Source organism: Barbus barbus (genome assembly GCF_936440315.1).
Source record: "Barbus barbus genome assembly, chromosome: 5".
Classification (NCBI taxonomy): Eukaryota; Metazoa; Chordata; class Actinopteri; order Cypriniformes; family Cyprinidae; genus Barbus; species Barbus barbus.
In genome coordinates, this window is record NC_136733.1 from 36,540,641 (window position 1) to 36,552,738 (window position 12,098).

General features: G+C 40.6%; 1 protein-coding gene across 7 annotated transcripts in view; it reads left to right on the top strand.

The window, feature by feature from the left end:
* Positions 1-12,098, top strand: part of LOC306869637 (ubiquitin carboxyl-terminal hydrolase 20-like) — a 36,312-nt gene that overhangs the window by 5,614 nt on the left and 18,600 nt on the right. For 6 of the 7 annotated variants that reach the window (XR_013784183.1, XR_013784184.1, XM_079416471.1 and 3 more), the window contains 10 exons: positions 6,824-7,256; positions 7,664-7,810; positions 7,906-8,018; positions 8,298-8,470; positions 8,879-8,973; positions 9,104-9,137; positions 9,310-9,355; positions 9,447-9,627; positions 9,791-9,917; positions 11,708-11,877. Coding sequence is in view for 5 of the 7 variants with exons in the window: in XM_079416471.1 (XP_079272597.1) it covers positions 6,824-7,256; positions 7,664-7,810; positions 7,906-8,018; positions 8,298-8,470; positions 8,879-8,973; positions 9,104-9,137; positions 9,310-9,355; positions 9,447-9,627; positions 9,791-9,917; positions 11,708-11,877 (1,519 nt within the window). In the remaining 2 variants the exon portion in view is untranslated. The remainder of the gene's footprint in view (positions 1-6,823; positions 7,257-7,663; positions 7,811-7,905; positions 8,019-8,297; positions 8,471-8,878; positions 8,974-9,103; positions 9,138-9,309; positions 9,356-9,446; positions 9,628-9,790; positions 9,918-11,707; positions 11,878-12,098) is intronic. The other variant, XM_079416473.1, reaches the window with a different exon arrangement.

The following is a 12,098-nucleotide window of genomic DNA, read 5'->3' on the forward strand; positions in this document are numbered from 1 at the left end:
TATGATTTATATACTATTATAGTAATTATTCATATTTTAAAATGGATTTTATTTTAACTTTTTTTTTAGGTGCTTTTGTCATTTTTAGTTTTTAAAATATTTGTTTTAATGTATTTTTTTTATTTCAGTTGTATTTTCAATCATTTTAGGACTTGTTACGTACCCCGTTTTAAAGTGCTCATAGGGAAGGGGTTAAGCAACATAACAAGGACACGTGAGACCACAGATATCGATCAAACTTTTTATTAACAGATCTAGACGGCTCACGTGCCACTTTCGGCAACAATTAACGTGCATTAAATCATTAATTCAAATAAACACAACACGAAACAACCATAGCAAAAACAAACCAATTAACAGCTCAACCAGAAAACACAAACAACAAACACACCGCTCATCCGAGGCTGACTTGCATTAAGACGGGCACGAAGCTCGCTGGAGACAGCGCTTCGTAAAAGGTGGCTGATCCGCGGGAACAAAGAGCTTCCAAACGAGTGCGAGTCTTGCTCTCAACCAAGCCAGGAAATCACTGTCCTGGCCATGCGCTGGAAACAGGGAGACGCCAACACAATCTCGATTCCCCCTCATATCCAATTCAGCGCTCACTAAACAGGCCACAGGTGTAACAGGGCGGAGCTCAACCTCGAGATGACAGAAAATAAGATTTATACAAAGAAAAACACAAAAATAAGGACAAAGTAACTTTGACCGTAACACCTCCCCCCTAAAGACAGAAGCAGTTTTTGTTATTTTCCCCTTCAACCTTTTAAAAAGTTTGAGAAACTGGTTCTGAGAAAAACAAAATTAACACCGTGATAAAGCATCCGCCACCACATTTTCAGATCCCTTTTTGTGCCGAATTTCTAAATTGTATGGCTGCACCATTAGTGCCCATCGCATCAAGCGTTGGTTGTGATTGTACATTTTGCCCAAAAAAACTAACGGGTTATGGTCAGTATAGACCGTAACAGGAAACATACTGCCCCCTACATACACATCAAAGTGCCTTAATACCAATAAAAGTGATAAAGTTTCTTTCTCAATGGTCGAATAGTTTAACTGAGAACGGTTAAACTTAGCAGAGAAATAGGAAACTGGATGGAGTAACCCGTCAGCACCCTCCTGTAGAAGGACAGCTCCCCCTCCAACGGCACTAGCGTCAACCTCCAAGTGAAACGCACGGGACACCTCTGGAGCAGAGAGAACAGGAGCACTACAGAGAAGAGATTTGGCAGAAAAAAATGCCTGGTGACAGTCATTAGTCCAATTAAAATCAACTTTCGGACTACACAGTCAAGTCAATGGTGCAACGACACTGGAGAAATTTTTGCAAAAACAACGGTAGTATCCCACCATACCAAGGAACCTACGTAGCTCTCGCCTCGTTGTAGGGATTGGATATTCGAGTACAGCGGCGATCTTTCCGACCAACAGTCTTACTTGGCCGTTCCCCACCTGTTTCCCCAGGTAAGTAACCGAAGCTTTAGCAAATTCGCACTTTTTAAGATTTAATGTAAGGGACGCAGCGGATAAACGACGGAACACTTCATATAAAGACAGCAAATGCTCATCCCAAGTGGACGAAAAGATGACTACATCATCTAAATAAATGTTACAATTCGGAACATCACCTAGAACTAAAGACATCAAGCGCTGAAATGTCGCGGGTGCGTTCCGTAAACCGAATGCCATACACGTATATTGAAGAAATGAATCTGGTGTAACAAACGCGGATATCTCCGAAGCACGCTCGGTTAACGGCACTTGCCAATAGCCTTTTAAAAGGTCCAATTTCGTAATATACTTTGCGGTACCAAGACTATCAATACAATCGTCGATACGCGGCAGAGGGAAAGCATCTGGTACGGTGACGGAATTAACCTTTCTGAAATCAGTGCAGAAACGAAAAGACCCATCGGCCTTTGGCACTAAAACGCAGGGGGAACTCCAAGCACTACTGCTGGGAACCGCAAAACCATTTTCCAGAAGATACGTCACTTCATGCTTCATTGCTTCCCTTTTATTTACTGGACAACGGTAGGCATGTTGTTTAATAGGCAATGTGCTACCGACATTAATATCATGCGTGATAACAGAAGTACCGGAAGGAACGTCGTTGAACAGGTTAGGAAAACTCTTCAACAATTTCTGTATGTCCTGCTGCTGTTCAGTGGACAAATAAGAAAGTTGTGAGGAGAGTGTTAATAAAGCCTCAGAGTTTTTCAAACAACCGCCACTTAAGATTTCCATCGACACATTTAATCCATCATCGATGTCCTGCATAGGCAAAAGATGAGTAAGCAATGAAACGTGCTCTCTTGCTTCAATTGCTGAGTCACATACGGAAACATTAGTAGTCTCCCCCTCATCCATAACATCACGAGATGCATACCGTTTTAGCATGTTTATGTGACATAAGCGAGTTTTTCTTCGCCGTTCTGGAGTATGGATTATATAACCAGTCTCACCTACTTTACTTTGAATCACGTAGGGACCGGAAAATGGCGCAGTGAATGCAGACCCAGGAGCAGGAATTAATACCAGAACTTTCTCTCCTGGCAGAAAGTTACGCCCAACTGCTTTCTGATCATAACAACGTTTCATTTTCGTTTGAGAAAGAGAAAGAGCTTCTTTAGCAAAAGTGCAAGCTTTACGCAACCGTTCGCGAATACGAGAGACTAGATCAATTACATTAGTTTTCTTGGAAAGGCTTGTACAAAGAAGTTCTTCTTTTAACATTTTCAAAGGACCCCGAACATTATGGCCAAAGACCAATTCTGAAGGGCTAAACCCCAGCGAGTCCTGTCGTGCTTCACGCACAGCAAATAACACAAAAGGAACCCCATCGTCCCATTCGTTCTCGGTCTCGATGCAGTATTTACGGAGTACAGATTTCAAAGTTTGATGCCAGCGTTCCAGTGCCCCTTGGGATTCTGGATGATGTGCACTGGACACAACGTGAGAAACTCCTAGCGCTTTTAAAGAACTGCGAAATACTCGAGACATAAAATTTGAACCCCGATCTGTTTGAACAGTTCTTGGTAATCCAAAGGTTGTGAAGAATTTCGTGAGAGCTTTCGTGACAGACTTAGCAGTTATATTCCTTAAAGGAATCGCTTCTGGAAAACGAGTGGACACACACATAATCGTCAACAAATATTGACACCCAGACTTAGCACGAGGGAGTGGTCCTACGCAATCCACCAAAACACGTTCAAAGGGTTCTCCCACAGCAGGTATCGGACAGAGAGGGGCAGGTGGCACTACCTGATTTGGCTTTCCTCCCATCTGACAGACGTGACAGGTCTTACAATACTTGGCAACATCGGTTCTTAACCCTGGCCAAAAGAAGTGCTGGAGCACCCGATTATAGGTTTTATTAATCCCCAGGTGTCCAGACCAAGGATGATCATGAGCCAAGTTTAATACAGACTGTCGGAATTTTGAAGGAACCACAATTTGATGTACCACATCCCACTCATCTGCCTGCTCGGGGCTCAAGGTTCTACCCCATTTGCGCATTAACATGGTCTTGCCAATAAAAATTGTAATTACGCGGCGTCAGTGAACTTTTTTCAGCACTCACACGATATTTCTCCAAAGTTGGGTCACTTTTCTGCGCATCAATCAAGGCTTTGCGTGAGATTGACATGTTAGTGACAAGATTAAAATTAACAGAAGGATGAGGATTCGATGTAGCCGCATCCACAGATTCTGGAAAAGATTCATTTTCTAAAATATCTGAAAAAATGGAATCGTTAAGACAATGTTCTTGGGAATCACGTTTTGCTCGAGCTCGGGTTGTAACGGCACTACTTGAGAACACATCTGGCAAAGTTTCAACAAGTGCATCAGGCTGCATTTCAGCAACAGGAAGGTTCGTCACTTGTACAGCAGGCAAGACTTTACCGCCGGCAATATCATTCCCCATGATGAAATCTACTCCCTTCACAGGTAAAGATGGACGAACTGCAACCTCAAAACATCCAGATACCAATTCGGAAGTTACCCATACCCAATGAAGAGGAACGGTTATGTACCCCATTTCAATACCCTGCACAATAGTGCTGGTTTCGCACGCAGAGTCCCCACAAAAATCCAAAGTGCTCGCTAAAATAAAAGACTGCGAGCCTCCAGTGTCACGTAAAATTCGAACAGGTTTTCTACCATTATTTCCATTAGTCAATGAAACACATCCATTGAACACAAAAGGCTGAAAACACGAATCAGGTGCAGAGAGAGTAAAAGGCGAAGGTAATGTTTGTACTAAAACGGAACCTCGAGCCTGAACAGACAATGATTCTTGTCGCTCTTGTTTTCGTTTCAGACAACGACATTCTGCCACCACATGCCCAATTTTATGACAATAGGAACACTCCTTACGCGATTTTAGAGTGGAAGGAACCCATTTGGTTTTACAATCGGAGAAACTCTCATTGTCTAACGGTACATTGTCACTCACACGCTTAAACACAGTCTTGTGCAACAACATATACTCATCTGCTAACACAGCAGCTTGTTGCACCATATTGACTTTTTGTTCGTTTAGGTACAACGCAGTACGTTCAGTGACACAGTTTTTAAATTCTTCAATCAACATAAGCTCTCTCAATGAATTAAAGTCCGTAACCTTACACGCTTTTATCCAGCGATCAAACAATATGCCCTTCTCACGAGCAAACTCGACGTAGGTTTGAGATACTAACTTCTTCGTGTTACGAAAACGTTGCCGGTAATGCTCAGGAACTAATTCATACGCCCGTAAAATGGCAATTTTCACTGCCTCATATTGAACGCTCTCTTCCAGCGAAAGAGACGCACATACTTCTTGTGCCTTACCTGTCAGTTTACATTGCAACATTAAAGCCCAAACCTCATTTGGCCACTTCAAAGCGCTCGCAATACGTTCAAAAGCTTGAAAATACGCTTCAATTTCTTTTTCACGGAAAACTGGAACAAGAGCGATATTTTTGGCCACATCAAAATGAGTTAACGGCACCACTACAGACTCGGTCTCATTACCAGCCGACACAGAATTACTAGAAACAATAGTCGAATTTGACGGTGCAGCAGCGGTCTCGGAGCCACCATTCAAATTAACAGAGGTTTTAGAAATCAATTGTTCAGGTGGATCACGAGCAGTTTGTAACTCCAACTGCCTCAATCGCACTTTTGTTTCAGCATCAATTCGGTATTTTTCGATCTGGTGTTTCAACTCGTCTTGTCTTGCTTGAGCACGGTCTTGAGTCTCTAATTGTAACCGAGCTAACCGGAGCTTTAAACGCCAATCGGTACGGAGCTCAGGCGATGCCTCCGAAGAAAGTGAAACAGGCTCAAACTTAGGCATAGAAAAAGGTGGACCTACCTCCCCACCAGGGACAGTAACTGGAGTAACTTGATCACCGACAGATCCTCGTGAAGGTGAACTTCCCGCAAAGTCAACAGCTAGTTCAGCTGCCGGCGTAGAAACAGCATCCATAGCAGAAAATACTCATTTGTCAATCAAAGCAGACATTAAACAAACCTTTATCTCGGCTTTACGTTGTGTTTTAGAAATCGAAATTTCATAGTGTTGAGCAATCAGAACTAAATCATTTTTCCGACATACCTCTAACCCCTCAACACTAGGTTGATCTATAAACTGATTTAAATCAAATGTTGCCATAATAAAACAAAACAAGGAGTAAATAAAAAACGAAAAAGACCCACACACACTCCGGTCCTACCTACCTACCCAGAAAACTAACTACATCTAGCTAGTCTTCAGAGGGTACCGATTGAGAGATTACTCTCTCCCCCGGAATACCTCCAAACACAACAAACTAAAATAATAAACGAAAACAATAAACAGCAAACCGTAGTCAGAGCTGGCGCTAAGCACAGCCCTGCCGGCTTACTCTAACTAACCGGAGAATGCGTTGGCCATCCCAAATTTGCTTACAACGTAACAAATAAATTACAACGAATTCTCGGGAAACAACAATAACTAAACATTACAATAAAGTTATTGTAATCCCAGACGAGCCCCCATTTATGTTACGTACCCCGTTTTAAAGTGCTCATAGGGAAGGGGTTAAGCAACATAACAAGGACACGTGAGACCACAGATATCGATCAAACTTTTTATTAACAGATCTAGACGGCTCACGTGCCACTTTCGGCAACAATTAACGTGCATTAAATCATTAATTCAAATAAACACAACACGAAACAACCATAGCAAAAACAAACCAATTAACAGCTCAACCAGAAAACACAAACAACAAACACACCGCTCATCCGAGGCTGACTTGCATTAAGACGGGCACGAAGCTCGCTGGAGACAGCGCTTCGTAAAAGGTGGCTGATCCGCGGGAACAAAGAGCTTCCAAACGAGTGCGAGTCTTGCTCTCAACCAAGCCAGGAAATCACTGTCCTGGCCATGCGCTGGAAACAGGGAGACGCCAACACAATCTCGATTCCCCCTCATATCCAATTCAGCGCTCACTAAACAGGCCACAGGTGTAACAGGGCGGAGCTCAACCTCGAGATGACAGAAAATAACCAGATTTATACAAAGAAAAACACAAAAATAAGGACAAAGTAACTTTGACCGTAACAGACTTCAACATAAACATATAAGATTTTATTCAGATAATTTGACAAGGTAACATTTTTAATTTTCTTTTTTTAAGTGTACATATATTGTATAACATTTATATTTTATTTCAGATTTTTCAATTGACCAAAACTAAAAAATAGTATTAACACCAGATTGTAATACTATCATATAAGCCCCATAGTATTTTTGTAAATACACACTCCTTGCTTCTGTCTATTTTAGGACACTCAGGAGTTTTTGCGATGTCTGATGGACCAACTTCATGAGGAACTGAAGGAGCCTTTGACCGACTGCAGCGCTGCAATCTCAGATGTCGAGCCCGACCACAACCTTGACTGCCGTAATCATGTCGATAGAGACCGAAGCCCCACTGAGGATGAGTTCCTGTCATTTGACTCTGGATCAGGAAGCGAGAGAGGAGATGGAGAGAGAGCAGGAGGAGAAGCAGAGCTGCTCATCCAAGATGAATGTGTGGCAGTGAGAGGAAATGGAGTAATCTCAGAGAAAGAGAGACTGAAGGAGAGAAGAGGAGAAGAGAGGACACGGGAAATGGATGAGGATGCAGATGTGGACACGGCTGCACAAGAGGGACAGGTGGAGAGAGAAACAGAGGCAACAACTACAACCACACTTGTGCCGACACCAGGAAATACAGGTATGATGTTCTTATAGTCTTAAGGCCCGTTCACACCAAGGATAACTATAAAGATAACGATAAAAATATAGTTCTAAAAATCGTTCTCAATATTAAAGAATAGCAGAGTCCACACTACAGCTATAACGAGAAAGGCAAAGAGAAATGATATCGTTGGAATCACTTTCAGAAAGTTTTTTTTTCTTTTTTTTTTTTTTCTTTCAGCTGATGAATGATACAAAAATTGACAGCCAATCAGAATCCATCCTGCTGTAACAAGCTCAAGAATTTTAAAGCAACAGATGAGCGTGTGCGCTTAGAATAAACAGATGATATTGTCTGCTGGCGTGAACGCTAATATCTTTATAGTTATCGTTCTTTAAAATTATATACATTTTCTCACTTCCTGATCCCTCTTTTTATTGCAGAACCTGATAATGAAGCCTCCATGCATTGTTCATCCTCTCGTCCCTGTAGCCCCACTCACAGTGTGCAGCAGCTCCGCTCCAGACTCTCCAGCAGCCCACCAAGATCCAGCCCCCTCAGAGCTGGACCCACTTATACGTTCAAGAAAGGTTTGCTTCTCTCATATAACTAAATACAGCATAGATGTTAAAAAAGTTGTACTTTGCTTTGCACTGAATAACCGTCATGATTGTTTGTCCTGTAGCTCAGATGCTCCTAAGCACCAAGAAGAAGAAGCAGTCCCGTTTCCGCAGTGTTATTTCAGATATTTTTGATGGATCCATTCTGAGCCTTGTTCAGTGTTTGACATGTGACAGGGTGAGGAAGGATGCACAGAGTTTTTCTGTCTCTAGAGGGCACTAAGCATCAAATCACTTTCATTACACTTAAAAATGCATTAAAAACTGCAAGATCATCATGCACCTTGTAGTTTCTGATATCGCTTCTAGAAGAATACTGCAATGTATAGCTGCACAAACAGTGTTCATATCACATAAACCAAATGTTATGTAACCGTAGAAGGATATATTTTAAGGGAACGGTATGTGTGAGACTGCAGAAAGAGCAATGTTTCACAGAAAATATCTGCCTTTGTAGGTTTCAACAACCGTGGAGACCTTTCAGGACCTCTCTTTGCCTATTCCGGGTAAAGAGGATTTGGCCAAACTCCATTCCTCCATCCACCAGAGTGCTCCTGTTAAAGCTGGTGTCTGCACAGAAGGCTATGCCACCCAGGGCTGGATCTCCTACATCATGGATTCTATACGAAGGTATAGTGAGAGAGTGATGTTGCAGAGAATGATCAAGATGCGGAAAAAGCAAAATAGGTCTTTGACAATAAATTCCACTGTAGTTAACACAATTTGGCTTTGGTAAGATTGCGCAGTGGGTTACGCTTGTCTAATCAAATATACAGTAAAAAACACATTTTCAAGCAACTATTACTTCGATCAGTGTCGCATGATCCTTCAGAAATCATTCTATTATTCTAATCGGTCGATATTTTTGCGGAAAACTTTTTTTTTTCACGTTAATTGATGAATAGAATGTGTAAAATAACTTTTTTTCAACAAAAGTCAGTTTTTGAACATTGTTTTATATTCAGCTTTTAGTAAACACACCAATGTAATTGCCCTGAAAACAGACACTGATCTTTTAATATAAACATGTTAATGCAGGTTTGTAGTGTCGTGTATTCCCAGTTGGTTTTGGGGCCCAATGGTAATGCTGGAGGACTGCCTGGCGGCCTTCTTTGCTGCTGATGAGTTGAAAGGTAAGCACATCATGTTTGACATTTCTGAATGTGCAATATGAGTGAGATAGGTAAGATGGAAAAAACTTAATATTCCCTTTTCCACTGCTTGTCAACCCTTGGTTAATAAACTTTTCTTTCTGCCGAACAGGAGACAACATGTACAGCTGTGAGCGATGTAAAAAGTAAGATTTCTAAAATGTGTGTGATCAACATGTAAAACTGTAGTGCTAGTATGCTGTGTAAATAGTCTAATTTAAATAGTACTTATGTTTTTACAGCCAAAATCATGTTGTAGCTGTGGTTTGCATGTTTAGTTGATGAAACATGAACTTATTTACACTACCTGTTTCCCAGATTGAGAAATGGTGTGAAATATTGTAAAGTTCTGCGTCTGCCAGAAGTAAGTATGTTTGTAAGTTTTTACATTTACTGCTCTTTTCAACACAACTTGTATTCCTAGTAAGTTTGATTGTGTGTCATCACCTTTTCAGATATTGTGCATTCACCTGAAGCGTTTCAGGCATGAAGTCATGTACTCATTCAAGATAAATAGCCACGTGTCATTCCCATTGGAGGGTTTGGATCTTAAGCCCTTCTTGGCTAAGGAGAGCCCATCTCAGATTACTACCTACGACCTACTGTCTGTCATCTGCCATCACGGCACTGCTGGGAGTAAGTTACTTCTGTGTAATATTGCGAAATAAATCGTAGCAGAAGCTTTGAAATTGAGACATGAACTGGCATTCATTTATCACTGGCGCTTTTCCCAGATGAGAATTAAGACATTATTTTGTTTGTAGTTTATTTGAGTGAAATAATGTTTTGTGTTCGACAGGTGGTCACTACATAGCCTACTGTCAAAATGTGATCAATGGACAGTGGTATGAGTTTGACGATCAGTATGTAACAGAAGTGCACGAGACAGTAGTGCAGAGCGCTGAAGCGTATGTTCTCTTTTACAGGTACACTTCTTTTTTGACCTTGTAATGGTTGTGAATTGCACACTCAGTAATGTTTTTCCTTATTAAAGTTATGGTGAAATGGAAATTCATGATTTTCATGAAGATGTTATAGCTAATATTTCCCATCACTCTTCCCGATCATTTAGTCTGCTTAAACCTCGCCCTTTTCTTACAATTTCAAACTTGCATTCAGATCTGTTTTTGTACATTCTATTACTTTTAGGGATGTTCATTTCGGTTATTGCTCCTAACCGACAGCCGACGCTTGTTAACATCCCTATTTTTGTACGATATTTGTGTACATTCTCAACACAAACAAGTCTTTGTGCTTTTGTAAAATAGGCCTAAAGAAAAACAGGATGCTGCTTTCTGCCGTTTCCTTTTAAGCAGCACAAAAATGAACCGCAGCGCTGCATACTAGGCTACTTGTTGCAGTTTCTTTTATTTTTTTTTTATTCCATTTTCTTAATTTATTATTTAAGTAAAGATCTATTTCTCGTATAGGCCTTTATATTAGTTTTGTCATTGGCTGGCTGACTGTCTGTCAGAATCTGCGTACCTGTGAATCACGAATGACGACTCTATATTTAAGACGTTCACGATTGTGTTTGTATGTGTGGTTCGCTTCTAACCGTTGTTTAGTCAGTGGACGTCTTCCCTGACTTGTGCTATACCTTCCCAGAGAGAAGAGTGAGGAAAGTACGTCACGTGACATACATACTACAACATGCAGGTTTGCCTTTGTTAAATGCACTAGGTCAGGAGCATGTGCCACTCTATGTATATTTTGTTTTAGGACAGTGTAGGTTAGTTAGGGCATGTGATGCCGAAGACTTATGTTCTCTTCTTTGTTTGTTTAGGACAGAGGGAGGGATTTTTAAGTTAGTACTTTATGTTTTGTTATTTTCTTTCATGTAGCACCGCTCATTCTCCTTCTCTCTGGTTTGGATTTATTTTTGATATGACCATGTGACTCCTCATGTTCTGTTGTTTGCTGCTTTTTGCGCATGTAAAATTAATTAAACAAAGGTTATAGTATTTTTAACGGGTCACAGACACTTATCCTTTCTAATTTAATTCAATTCTAAATTAAAATAATCTTGTCGGTTAACGGTTAATAATCCGTTAACAAGCGTCGGCTGACGGTTAGGAGCAATAACAGAAATGAACATCCTTAAAAGTAATGATGCTGCATACATGCAGCATGAACAGTTTTTAATCTAAATTAGATTGTATTATTTTAAAATTTGATGCAGAAACATTATGCTCTGACTTTAGCTTTGTTAAATGCTGCAACATAAAACTTCTGCATGAAATAAAAACAGCAGACAGGCTGAATGAGATGCAAATTCACTCTCGGACAGCAGGTAGTGCACAGCTTTTATTTATAGATATAGGGTTTCCTTGGTTTAAACAAAGCAGCACTGCACTTATAAACACTACCTTAATATGCATTATACAGATGCATGATGAAAAGAAAATGCTTAAAAAAACTAAACTGTATCACAATTCAACCAGCTCATGGTGCATCGTTTACATGCCTAACATTAACATAAGCGGAAGACTGCAGTTATATCAGTAGCCTAATAATAGCTTTTTTATTCTATATGGAGTGGGTTGCCTCTTCATGGAAGCTGCCATGTTGACATCACGTGACTTGCCGTGCACCACAATGAATCGCCAGCAAAATACAAGAATTATTTTGGATTTGTTCCCAGAATGTCTTTTAATACTGGTTTTTGTTTTATGACATGGAGTGATAGCAAAAATGAATGTAATTTCTCTTTCAGGAAGAGCAGTGAAGAATCTGTGAGAGAGAGACAGAAGGTTGTTGCTCTGGCTAATTTAAAGGAGCCCAGTCTGCTGCAGTTCTACATCTCCAGAGAATGGCTCAACAAGTTCAACACATTCACTGAGCCCGGACCCATCACCAACCTCACCTTTCTTTGTCAACATGGAGGTACAATCACACACACAGACTTTCACGTATATCTAATTTAAGTGGATTTATTTAGGAATTATTAATTTACTTGCATCAAGGTTTGTGTTAAACTCAGAAGAGTTTAGGGGGGCACTGCTGAGCCTGGCTCTCTCATAAACTTTGCTGCTATATAAGGACAGTGACTTGTTTTTTTACACTTGGCTGTGATTACTGTGCAAAAATGAAGGGTTGAAAGTGAA